The sequence below is a fragment of the Haplochromis burtoni genome, unplaced genomic scaffold (assembly GCF_018398535.1).
Source record: "Haplochromis burtoni strain Fernald_Lab_line unplaced genomic scaffold, NCSU_Asbu1 Contig_482, whole genome shotgun sequence".
NCBI classification, from domain to species: Eukaryota; Metazoa; Chordata; class Actinopteri; order Cichliformes; family Cichlidae; genus Haplochromis; species Haplochromis burtoni.
Window position 1 is genome coordinate 226,057 of NW_024582843.1, and position 13,787 is coordinate 239,843.

Genomic DNA, 13,787 nt, shown 5'->3' on the forward strand with positions numbered 1-13,787 from the left:
GGAGTTATCAGATGCTGTCAGCGCTGCGCGCATATCCAGACTCTGCTACTACATCAATTCACGGTCCTCGACTAAAAAAAAAAAAAAAAAAAAAAAGTCCCCCTGAATGAATTATTGGACGGTACCACTTTCCGGGGTGCGTTGGGGGTGGTGAAGGATTACAGTAATGCTTTTGGGGGACATCAAGAACTTGTCAGCGGGTGAAATGTATAAAACATGAGCTAATTCTGGTGTCTAATATTGTGTTGGAGCCCAGAGGCGTAGAGATGCTTCACCAACGATTACACGCTGATAATGGTGTTTATGGGATGTTTGGGGAAATGGAAACTTTATTTTCATATGTGGGAAATGGCGCGCAGTTAGAGTCAAATCTGGTTTAAAGTTGTACGTTTCGCTGGCTTGAGACATGCTTAGGAGAGAGAAAGGACGAAAGTCAGGGAGGGGTGTGTGTGTGTGTGTGTGTGTGTGTGTGTGTGTGTGTGTGTGTGTGTGTGTGTGTGTGTGCACATATGCCCATTGAGTTAGTGTGTAGTAAGAGGGGACTTCAAGCCCTGCCCATCTGATGCTGGAGGTTTTACTACAGCTTCCGTGATGTCATGGCAAAGGGCGGAGGGAGGAGTTGAAAGGGGCGGGTGGGGAGTTGAGAGGGGATGGGATGGATGGAGGGAGGAAGGGAAGGGTGGAGGGAGGGGGTGGTACAATGGCTCATGAGGGAAAGGTAAGTCAATATTACGTTTTTTCTCCCCTCCTCGCTGACAAAGGCAAATGAAGCCATGTTTTTTGCTTACAAACAAGTAACATCTTAACGCCCGGATACGGAGCCGTGCGCCGATGCGCTGCGCAAGAGAGGCCGGTGCAACCTTCAGCTCGCTCTTCTTATTTATCACATCTGGACGTTTAGAACGGGATAGACGATTGCTTTTTACAAGAAAAAAACAAACACAGAGAGCTTTTACTCGGGATATCGTGCCTCTTTAAAGAAAACTACTTGGCCTGCAACTCTAAAAAGAGAGCGAGAACGCGGCGCCGAAACCACAGAGGAAATATTATCGGATACAGGTAATCAGAAATGTTTTGAGTGTTTAGATCTGTGATGATTCATCTGGAATTACCCAGCCTTTGTGCGTGACTTTGACTGTGTGATATTTAAAAGCATCCCCCCACAGCGCGATTTAGCACCGGTTTAGTGTTGATGTCACATTTTTATATTTCCTAATTCCCCGGTGTGGATTAAAACTTACCCACAGCTGCGATCTCCCCACAGTTTGACCTGATTTTTTTCTTCTTTTTTCCATTTATTTACGTTGTCAGCTGCTATTAGTATTTTCCGCTCAGGATGGAGATGAAGCTATATTTTAGCCCCTTCCATGCTGCGTGTGTTTACACCGGCGCCGTGTAATAAGTGGGAATAAACCAATTATGGCGCTTTCTCGGAACCTCAGTTGATGCGTGCACTTCTCTGCCACTCTGCCCGTGTGGAATAGTTCATCATCAGAGTGTGGGGCTTGAAGAAGACACACTCAGTACGATGCTCCATCCTCTGCTCCGTCCTCTAGTTTCACCTTCCTGTCTCCAGGAATAAATTTGCTCGTTTACTGTACCACGTCCCACCCTTTCTAGTAAATTGAGATATGTGTGCAGAGTTTGTATTATTAGAAAGGTAGAGCAGCAGGAGTCCTGCGTGTGTTTGTGTGTGGACAGATGGATGGATGGAGTGAGTGTGATTGCGAGAAAGAGAGAAAGGCAAAGGGAAGGATGGAGGGAGGGGTTGACCATTTGATCCTCTGCAGCAAAAAACAGAGATGCTCTCTTCAAATGTCAGCCGCCTTTAGTAGTGCGCAGATGAAAAAAAAAGTCCTCAGAAGCGCACTGAAAATAGACGCCGGGGAGGGGAGCCTCGAGTGGCACGTTTCACTGGATCTTTTCGGACTGTGGCACGGTGCAGAAAGCGAGCCCGTGCGTCTGTGCTGTTGTTGTTTTTTTCTTGTTTTTTATCCCTCACACCCCCCACTCCCTTCTCTTGCTCACCCCACCTTCTTGCCTTGCTTAGATGGCCGCGTGATGTGTGCGCCTCGCGGCTTGTCAAAGCACCCGCGTCCTAAGATGGAGGAAAGAGATGGGGCTGCCGATGATGGTGATACACAGAGTGTTATGTCACCCGCTCTTTAAGTTTTTCCCCACTCCACTGTAGCAGTAGTAACCTCAGAAGAGAGTGGGAGAAACTTGAGCTGCCCGTCAGGAAAGCTTTCGGCGTTACTTTGCTTCCTGGTTTTCGCCGTTGGAAACGCGGACTTTAAACGGCAGAATGTCTCCGCTGCTTTTAAATATCTGCGGCTTTAAAATAGTTTTTACAATCTTCCACTGGAGTTGGTTAAATCTCATTTAAATGCATGGAAAAAGCATCCGCAGGCCTATTGTTTGGCTTAATGTAGAATAAATACCGAGCCACACATGTAACGCATCCTAGGCAGAAAAGATAAAACACCTATTGTTTTTCTTCTGTTTACGTTTCCAGTGAAATGTAGCCTAGTTTTGGAGGGGGATTACCGAATTAGGTTATTGGTGCCTTATGCTGCTACAGCAGCGTATAGAGCTGCGTGTAGCAGCCTCTGATATGACCTGCTCCTGTGTGTGTGTGTGTGTGTGTGTGTGTGTGTTTGTAGTTACTGTGATAGGAGGAAACCTCGCTATTTATGAAGGGTTGAATAGGCGATGGTGAGGACAGCAGGTGCCGGAGGAGGGAGCGCAATAAACGCACTGGAGGAGCAGCTGGGGCCAAATTGCACCCTCGTCATTCAAAGCCTATCAGAAATCTAAGCCATACAAGCAAAGGTCAGGGTTGGCCCTGGCTTTCAGTAGAGAGGAAGCATTTCAACTGAAAGGCTGGAAATAATGAATTTCATGCCTGCATTGAAATGGGAAATAAATAAAAAAGAAAAGTGAAAATTAATTAAAAAAGCAAGACAAAAGTGCACAGATTCTTCGAGAGAGGAACGCAACTTGGAGAAGTGTTTGGAAAACGGAGAGGTACAGATTTTCAGGTGTGCGGCTCAGTTTAGTCTTAGAAGCAGCGGTTTGTGTCATTTTCTCAGAGGTCAAGGTGACCCTCAGGGGAGCTCCCCCCTCCTAAAAGCTGGTTGCCATGGTGCTGTTGCCTTTCCATCCAATCCCCATCACTAAACTGATAGTAGCATCTTGCAAGCTGCCCCTCTTTTAGTCACCTTTCCTGTTTAATTTGCCCTTCAAGCTAGGATCTTTAAATCACAAATTTGCTTTTCACACCTGCCTCATAATCTGGAAACTCTCCTTTCTTTTGTGCTTTGACACAAAGAAACCAACAGAGTAACATGAAACCACCCCGCCGGTGCACAACTTTTGATTTCTCGCTCCCGTCTGCTCAGCTCGCTGTAATCACACTAAGTTGTCTCTAAATCCTGCTTAACAGGGGGCCAGGGGTGTACAGCTGGCCCCAGCGCTGTACACACACTAATGCTGTTACAGACAGTTCACCCTCGTATTTAATCTAACTATGGATTTAGGCCTCTTTGCTCTATTGTCCCAGTACAGTAAGCCGTAGTCCTGTAATGGTATTACTTCAGCCTAAACTTTGTTTTCAGGTAAAAGGTTTTCTTTTTTGGATCAGGTATTGATTCTTATCATTTATTTTCTTTCTGTGCAGATAACTGGCAAATCTGCCCCTCAATAACAAAAAAACCCAAGCTAAAAACCCATTCATTTTGCATTCACTCCCACCTACTGTCTCACTTCTGATTAACCAAACGTCCCCGGTGAATGGCTAATTGTCTCATACTCCTCCAACTTTTGCTGTAAAATAATGAGCTGTGAGTCTTTTAGGTGGAGAAAGAGCAGCATGTGATCAAAGAATCAGAGAGAGCAGATCCTGAGCATGCGAGGTTCAAATTAGTTTTCTAATTTCCTTTTTTTTGTTCTAAATTTAACACAAGATGCCAAAGAAGGGTTAATTCTGACACCTCTTTCTGTGATGAATCACTTCAGCTTTGGTTCCAGCTGTATTTTCTCTCTCTGTGTGTGTGTGTGTGTGTGTGTGTGTGTGTGTGTGCAGCACGAGGTCAGGACTAAGCAGAGTGAACGGGGGGCTGCTGACACACGGCCCCAGGCTATGTGTCCTAATAGAGTGCTGTTATATGTTTGGCATTTAGGAAGGGCTCTCAGCTCCTTGGCCCCAAAACTAACAATACAGGATGGATGCTCACTTCACTTCACTTTAAAAGGAAGGAGAAAGACCAGAGAGGAAGCAAAATAGGCATGGGAGTTTGCCTACTTGTGTGTGTATGTGTTTGTGTGGAGATAGCTGAGACAGAGATAGAGATGCAGACCTAAAGTATTGCTGCTGTAATCACTTTTTCACTCTGGGGTGGGGTGGTGGTGAAAGTTGATAAACAAGCATTTTGTAAATGGCTGAGCTTTGGTGTGTCAGGGTGTGTGTGTGTTGGGAAAGGGGAGGGGGTGTTCAAGGGGTCTGCTTCAGGACCCCTTGGATGCGGACACACAGCCTTTTGTTGTCTCGTCCACCATTGCTCTCACTGCTTTTAGTGCGCCACTCTCACTCACGGGTTCACGCACAGGACAGTCAAGCATGGAAATAAAGAATAAAAAAACTTAAGAGAAATGAAAAGGTAGGGATGCAGTCAATAAAGGCCGAGGATTTGTTCAGAGAGCTTTAGGTTTTGTTGCCTCAGAAGACTGCTGGAGGTTATTTGTAAGAGCTGCATTAGTTATTTAAAAACATTCTATCTTGAATTCCCACCACAAATTCTGAGTTCTGGGCATGATTGCTCTCAAGCACCACTGCAGCTTCCATTTACATTTTCAACAGAGTGGCCCAAATGCCTGGTCATACAGTCAGTCTAAGCTGAAGGACGCTTTCTCTTTCAGAGTGTTCTGTGTAACCAAGGTGAAAGCTAAAGGTTATATATATATATATATATATATATATATAGTATATATATATATATATATATATATATATATATATATATATATATATGTGTATATTACTATATATATATATATGTATATACTTAAGTATATATATATATATATAGTAGTTATGTGTGTATCTCAAAAAGGATCAGATTTCACTGTACCAGCTCAGCAGTGCTTGAAAACCGAGTGGGAGAAAGAGACAGAGCTGAAGCGACACGAGTTGCAAAGTTCAGCCTTGAGCACTCCCAGAAAAAAGAAAAATCTACACTTTATTTCCCCACCTGATCTTGAAACTACGTCTCTGTTTTGTATTTAACACCTGCACTGGCATCACTATGAGCACAAAGGGATTTGTAATACTGTGTTTGTCTCAGGCCGTCATCACAAAGATAAACTGAAGAGCTATTACCTTGATGAAAAAAGAGTGAGGGGGGGAGGAAGAAGAGCAGTTTGATTTATGTGCGATTCATTATATGCTAGCCATTCTTCAACCTCTCTCCCCTGACATTGCTCCCCAGCACCACCACCATCACCACTACCACCACCCCGTTTCTTCATATATACGCTCCCTGAAAAACTTGATAAAAATGCACAAATTTGATTGATTCTAATAGTAGACTGACAGGGATCCCAGCTGGGGCACTTAACTGTGCCTCTGTGTGTGTGTGTGTGTGTGTGTGTGTGTGTGTGTGTGTGTGTGTGTGTGTGTGTGTGTGTGCGCGTGCGCCCACGAGATGCATACATACTTGTCTTTTAGTTAATAAAGGATCGTCTGCAGCACGCTTGAGTGCCCCAGCATTCCCTCAAAGTAAAACCCCCACCCTCTTCTCTCTTCCTCTAACCACACACTGCCCATCTACTGGCGCTGATGATTTCACATGACAACTCTCTCTCTTTTTCCCTTCTTTTTCTTTCTCCCAAATCTGTCCCCTCTCCTAACCCATCCCTTTCTCTTGCCCCACCTCTTGCTCTTGTTTCTTCCTTTTCTACCAACAGAAAATGAGTTTCGGGGTGAGCTGGTGAACCAGCGGTGGACACGAGGCGAGAGGACCAGCAGCCGCTGTCAGGCCTCCCAGAGACTGCAGAGCCGTCGACCAATCATGGTGAGTGACAACACAGCCCCCTTGTACATCCCCACCCGCTTCATCACTCGCCACCACACCCCTTTCCAATCTGATTCTGCTTCCTGAGCATTTCCCTCCAATCCCCAACTCAGCAGGGGAAAGTCAAAAAGGGTGGAGGCAGATGGAGCAGAGGGCAATAAAGCAGGCTGTGTATATGTATGTGTGTGTGTGTGTCTTAGGGTGCAGGGTATTTTAGACAGCCATGCAGGACAGAAAAAACGTGAATCAAACAGCACATCAAATCTCCCGCTTGGCCCTGCCCATCTTTTGCCTCGGCCCCACTCAGCTTAGTTAAGCTCAGCGTGGCACAGCTCAGCGTTTTCCTGCTACTGCTGAGTTCACTTCACAGGGTTTTTTTTCCTATTGAAACACAATAAAAAAAGAAACTCAAAAGGATGTCCTTGAGCTGCTCATACTTTTTTTAAATGCATGATATTCTGCCTTATCAGCAGAGGAGAAAAATGCTCCCTTCCACCAACACCTCTTTTCTTCTCTTTAACCTGCTCTGCCGTGTCTAAAACTTCTGACCTGCTTTGCCATCCTTTCAAGGAGGTTTCTCCATTGTGAAAACAACAGTCTGACAGTCCTCTCTGAGATTTTCAGACACAGCCCAAATAAATTCCGGCAAGGACTCCCATTCTCAAAGCAACTCTGAACAAGGAAGGGACTAAAACGTTTACATTTTGAAACTGATAGCCACTGTGACATCACTGATGGGTTTTGGACCTGCTGTCGTAGTTTCCTGGAGCCAGAGGTAAATGAATTTGGACGAGAGGTTGAAGTTATTAGCTAGAAAGCCTGGTTTGAAAGCAGCATCTATCTTTGTGACTGAAAAGCACAGACCCACACGTGAAGCAAAACTGTTGCTATTAATTGCTTATTTTGCACAGAGCCCCCTTCCCGATTTCTTATTCAAATCGCAGTTTTTATATCCCGATTTCATTTATTAATGGAAGAAAGCTATCCAAACCTTCCTGGTGCTGTATGGAAAAGCGATTGCCCCCTAAACCTAATAACTGGTTGGGCCACCCTTGACAGCAAAAACTGCACTCAAGCATCTGCGCTAACTGGCAATTGTCTTTCACTCCACTGCGGAGAAATTTTGGAGTGCTCTTCTTTGATGCCAAGGCATCTCAATTGGATTTAAGGCCAGACCTTGACTTGACCACCTCTTAACCTTTCAGAGGTGGACTTGCTGTGTATTTTGGATTGTTGCTCTACTGCATAAGTCAGGTGTACTTGAGCTTCAGGGCAGACTTTAGAATTTTCTGGTAGAGAGCAGAATTCATGGTTCTATCAATTATGGTAAATCACAGCGGTTCTGAATCAGCAAAACAGCCTCACAGCATCATACTACCACCACCATGTTTGACTGTTGGCATAATGTTCTTCTTATGAAATGCTGACACAAGCCTTCAATAAGATCATGTTATCAGTTATAGGGGACATTAGTCACTGATATTGCATTTGCTTTGACCCCAGGTGCTCCTGCTGCTCAGCACTTTGTCTTGCTGCCGTTTTGTCCTTTTGAAAAACTCCCGAGTCTCTTTAAAGCCCCTTTTTGTGCTTCTAGTAATTTTCTGCTTTGGAAGCTCTTTTGAAAAAGATGCTTTTGAAATAATTTTTACCTTAACTGGGTTTTAGTCTTTGAGGGGAAATACCTAGAAAATGTCATAATTCTAAGAATTCTACTTTCATCATTAAGACCAACTTTTAGTTTTTTCTTTGCACTGCAAATGAGAGCGACAATTAGATGGAACGAGATGGAAGAGAGTTTGAAGGAGAGAGGAGCGGGGGTTGTTTCCCCCTGGGCCCAGTAAAAGTAGTTTTGCTTCCCCCCTGATGGCTAGGGTTCATCTAAAGTGATGACTTTTATTGATTTGGTTTGATTTCTGCTACTGAAGGAGTGACAGAGAGGAGGAGAAGAGAGATGTGCTGCTTTCAAACACTACATCACGTGAAGAGGCCTCTGCCACTTATGATACCTTCTTATTGTCTTTTTTGACTTGCAGTAGAGATAGATGAAACAGACTGAGCATTAGCACCGAAAAGATGTTTAGTTACAAACCTTGAAATCATTCGAGGATGACTCACACTGTAAATTGCAAACCTTTGACAGCAGCTGACCCATTATGCAGTCAGACATGCTCAGTCTTCTCGCGTGCTCCTTCCTCCCTGAATCATTAAAGTGGAGTTGTCAAGGGGCTCGACGTGCGATGGTCCAACATGGAGGCCATGCAGAGGGAACTGTAGGCCCGCCTCTAATTGGCAGCTTCAGGTGATTTTTGGAGATGTCAGTCTTCTCTGTCAGTTGCAAATGCTTTTCTCCAACTCCTCTCCCTGTGTCGCAACCCCCCACCTTAACCCCCTCCTTTCCTCATCTACTCTTGTAAACCTGAAAATGAATAAAAGAGTCATTTATGTGCACCAGGGGACAGAGGATGACCTTCTCTCTGAAGTCATTGCCCCCAGCCAGCCATTTACATAGAGCTGTCAGAATGCAGAGCTGAGCTGAGGTCCTCCTGCACACAAAGAAGGACATAATTGATAATGTATAACACAGCCTGTAGGGAAGAGCCTTCCTCCTCCTCTTCCTCCACCTCTTCTTTTCTCCTTCTTCTGCTGCCACATTTCATCATTTCATACTAGTTAAACCCCACATCGCACACGCGCATATTGCCGCACACTCACAGCCTGACACACTATCTCCTTCTTTTTCATTCTCTGCCTTTCTCTGTTGTGCATAAGACATTACTGGTACTGTGTAGGTCCACCTACATAGGTGCAATGTTCAAGGAGTCTAATTAAAAGAAAGCAAGGTAAAGGACAAGTTTTGAACATACCTTTAAAAAGGACCTTTTGAAAATGATTATAAAAATCAGGTGAATGCTTGCCTGGCTGCATCTGGATTCATTTGCAGTGACTTTGTGTTCATACAAATTTAATGAGCTGGAATTGAGAAAAAGGACAGGAAAGAGGGGAGAGCTCAGATGTGCTTACCTATTTAAATGTGCGTAGCTATGGTTACACAAACATGAAAGCAATGGGAGCCCTTTTCAGTCCAGGTTTTGATTCATCCAATGCCTATCAATATAGGGAGGAGGGAAAGGAAAGAGGGGGGAGAACTACAGGGGTAAGAGAATAGTATATCATCTTTTCATGAAGGAGGAATGTGTAGTTCAGTCTCATATGCACATATTCTGTATCGCATCTTCCCAGACATCTTCTTTCCTTTCCAATAAAACCCAGTCACATAAAACATAGATCACATAGATCTGTTTTCATATGTTAGCCTTTGATTCTTTGATGCATCTACTAAATCTCTTAATCACATTTAAATATAACTTTACCTTTTGTAACTGTGAAAATCTAAATTGATTTAGAGGTTAAACATTTATTAGAAAGCTCTTTTTGTGTTTCATGTCTTCTATTTTTTCTCCAAATTGCTGCCTTGCAAACTGTCTGGCCACTCTGCTTCACCGGTAGAAAAAGTAATCATATCATATTGGTTAAGTAAAAGTAGCAATAAGAGCTGAAACGAGGAATTGATTTTTCAATTAGCCTTGTTGTTCAAAGGAAAAGGAGTCTGCAGCTGTTTTGATGACTGATTAATCTTTTCAGTCAATTTTCAAGCCAAATCAATTTCTTGTCATGTATGTTAGCAAACTTGGGTGTGGATAAATAAACTATTTTAGTTTGACAGTTGGGGCTTTGGGAAAGCCATTTAATTAAATTATAGGTATGGGTGTTAATATTACAAGGTTATATGCTGTATCAGTAATAAAATCTAAAATACCAACAAGAAAAAGTTGTGTTCATACAAGTATACAAGCTGGTTATTATGAGCAAAATATATTTCTGCTCCACCACTTTTCTCTTTGAGGTATCGTACTATATGTCTTAACTTTTAGCTGTTTTATCTCTTTAGCCATTACTTCTACCTAATATTTACATTCATTTTCAGATTCACTTATCTATTACTTTTACTTTTTTATTTAAAATACTGAGCTAAAGTTTTTAATGTTTAGGCTTGAGGGCTCACCTGGTTATTGCATTTTCTCAGCACATGCTGTTTAGCTGTTTAGTTGTTTTAATATATGACATTCATTGCTATTGATAATATTAATTTGTGCTTAATATTTCAAATTAGACAAGCCATTCCACATTTTTTCTAAATCTAGTGGGGTTAGATGAACAGTATTCTCTTTGAAACAGAATGAGAAGGAGGAAAACCCCCCCAAAACAACAACTCCGAAACATGCACATGAAGTACAGGAAGCTTGCAAATCTATTTCTTATATTCCATGTCTGCGCTTCCATTCTAACAAGTGCAGACAATTGAGTGTAAGGAAATGGATTTGAGCTATATGCAGGCAGGCACGCACTTGTGTAGGCTAAAAGAGCATACACACATGACCGAGAAGTCATTACTGCACACTCATCCGCTCCTCTTCCCACACAGCACTGAGAGTGGAGCACAGAAGGAGTCAACTGCTCCCTTCAGGCAGGGCACAAAGCTGGTGCTTGTTGCATGACTTCTACACTAAGCGCTTGATCAAAAGAGCTGAAGCCAGAGTGGCAAGAGACAGTCTGTGTGTGTGTGTGTGCGTGCATGTGTGTGTGTGAGGGAGCGAGAGGGAGAGAGAGAGAGAGGAGCATAGGGCAAGGCAAGGCAGTGGATTTTCGCAGAGGAAGGGAGGGGCCTGTGCCTGCACCTGTACCTCCGGCCAAACACTAAACATTAATGAATGAAGTGCACCCTCTTCGGGAGACAGGGGGAAAGAAAAGCCCTTAACAAAAACAACAACAGCGTGTTTCATCCTCCTCTCATCCCTCTTTCCCTCCTTCTTTTCATAAGTAGTCTTTTAGCAGGAAAGGGACATTGCCAAATAGAGAGAGGAGGAGAAAAAGACTACAAGAAACAGGGACCCCGTGTTTGAATCCCACTGTGGCTCTGCCAACTTGACTATAGAGAAGCAACAAAGCAGCTAAGTGGCTGGGCATGAAGAGGGGAGTACAGGCAACCGGGGGGATAAAAGGGTGGTAGACGAGCATAGGATGGAGGAAGAGTGAGACAGAAAAAGGGGTAGACCTGCGATTAAAAAAAAAAAAAATCTACCCAGAGTCCAGTAATCAAAGCTAATGGCTCCATTGTGTCTAAAAAGCATCTGATAGCTTTAGAGTGCATTGGGAGCAGTGTTCAGTGTGGAGAGGTAATGCTGAGGAGGTGTGGTCAGTGTGTGTGTGTGAGGTAGCAGGGTTAACACCTGCTCCTTTGTGCCTTAAAAGCTGAGCCAGGAGTTAGTGGCAGACCCAGCACACACACACACACACACACACACACACACACACACACACACACACACACACACACACACACACACACACACACACACACACACACAAGTCCTCTTCTTAAAAGGGTTATTACAGTGGCTTTCTGGCTGCCTGTGTGTTTTTGCTTTATTATTATATTCAGCATAGTTATGATTGTCAGTCCCTTTGCTTACAGGGGCCATGGCCCCTCTGCGTTCACCGCCTGTTGCCTCTCTACAGACTACAATCATGAGCACCACTCAGATGCAGGAAATTACAGGGGGAGTGATAAGAGGTGTGTGAGGGGTGAGGGTGGGGAGGGAGCTAAAAAGTAGCTTGAACAACCAAGTTTGTTTTTTCTTTCTACACCATGCTGCCCTTATAGTAGCCTAAACGAGACTGATGTTGGCTCTAGTGGTTTATAAGGTTTTTAAAGTATACTAAGTGAGTGAGGTTGGGCGAGCAAAGGAGAATTAAAGATATGATCATCTCTTTGTGTCAGAGCTACCTTTGGTGTGTTTTAATGGGAACTTCCTGAGCGTGGGTTACTATAGTCGTTGTTTTGAAGGAAGACAAGTGCAATTAGCTGTAGATGTGTGGTGGAAAATAGTGAGAGAATTGAGAAATTACCTCTGATGGTTTCTTTCCCCCTCTCCTTCTCCTCTTCTTTGCTCTCTCTGCTCGTGCTTTCTCCTTTTCTTCACAGATGAGCGTAGAGGGTGACGATAAGCGAACTCGCACTCGGTCCAAGGGAATCAGAGGTGAGTGTCGGTCACTCAGGCCCAGTCTGCAACAGTTACATTTACAAACACTCCTTCACAGCCAAGCATCTCTTCTGCTTTTTGACAAGCGTGTGGGTTCGTGGACTCAGAATGTATGTTTGTCTGTACACATAAACATGAGTGACAAAGACGGTGAATAAAAAAAGGTCTCTGCGTGTCTTTACTCAGCAGTATGTACACACGCTGCTCTCCAACATCAGAGCTTCTCTGTAGTATTGGATGTAACACGTAACATGTGGAAATGTCTGCCCCAATATTAGCAAAGGCTAATTTGCTCCTCTAAGTAAATCTGTACATGTATGTGGCTACTGATTCCTCAAGTCTCTGCAACTCTTCTTTAAGAATGAACACCGTTCTCCCAAAACATATTTGGTGCTGTAATAACGGTGTTGGAGAGGGCTGTCTTAACACATTGCTCCAAATCCTACCATAGGTGTTCAATTATGTCGACATCTGATAAGACCAGAGCACGATTCTAATCATTTTCATCCTCATTATAAACCATTCAAGTTGAGCCCTCATACCCAATGTATGACCCTTCTCTCTAAGGGCACAAACGAATGAAAGGAAACCTTGTGGCTTTATGTGTACGTGCTAATGCCCACTGAACAGATCAGTAATATCGATGCATTACTTTTGAGTCATAACTCCTAGAATATCTCAAAAACCACAGCCCTTGCTACTCCATATTTTTTTAGTCCACGTGTACGTATGGCTGTGTGTTTATGTGTACAAACACATGTAAATTTAATGTGCACTTGAATGAATGTGTAAATATCCATATTGATATGTGTGAGTTCCTTGGTGTGTTTGCATTTGCATGTGTGTTTGATGTTTAGAAACAAGACAGCAAAGCAACAGTTCACAGGGCGTTCAGAAGGCGTCCAGTCATTCCAACTGCATGATGAAAGACTGAGAAACTACGATGTTGCATGCGCGCACACACACACACACACACACACACACACACACACACACACACACACACACACACAAACAAAAAAACATGTGTGTGTATGCATGTGTGCATGTGTCTTAGTGCTCTTAGTGTATCTTGATACCCAGGCTATTTCTGACATGTGATTAATGCATGTGATATTGGAGGCCAAACTGAATTCTCCAGGATCCTATTGTTTTTTCATTTTGGCTTTAAATGAAAATAGGATATTTCTCCAAAAACTCATTCTATCGCTCAACTCCCAATCGATGCCCACAGCCGGCAAGTGTGCGCGTGCTCTATGGGAGCAGAGCGTGATTTATGTTTTGAAGGCAATTACTATAAGTTGGCCCTGAATGAAGTGCTGTTTTCTCCTGATGAAGGCAGTTTTCCTTTTAATTTCTTTTCCCCAATTATGGTAACTAAAGTGTAACAATTAATCATGTTTTATTGCTGAAGTCTGCATATAACTGTCACTTTTTCTGAACGGTGTTGTGCAGTTTGGCTGATTTAGCCTTTCTGTTTGTGTGTGCGTGCTTTTTTTATGCAGCATGTTTGCTTTACTCTTGTTTGTTTTACATGTAGATGTGTATGTGTGAACCCAGGAGCATGTAGGTGTGTTTTAGGATTTTTCGGAATGTGTGTGTGTCTAAGCCTCTA

The 13,787-nt window shown here is 43.4% G+C and overlaps 1 protein-coding gene across 12 annotated transcripts in view; it reads left to right on the plus strand.

Moving 5' to 3' along the window:
* The window catches only part of myt1b (myelin transcription factor 1b), a 172,637-nt gene that overhangs the window by 116,997 nt on the left and 41,853 nt on the right, over positions 1–13,787 (plus strand). For 10 of the 12 annotated variants that reach the window (XM_042213798.1, XM_014341423.2, XM_042213799.1 and 7 more), the window contains 2 exons: positions 5,965–6,071; positions 12,115–12,169. In XM_042213798.1, coding sequence (XP_042069732.1) covers positions 5,965–6,071; positions 12,115–12,169 — 162 coding nt within the window. The other 2 variants (XM_014341426.2, XM_014341425.2) reach the window with 2 other exon arrangements.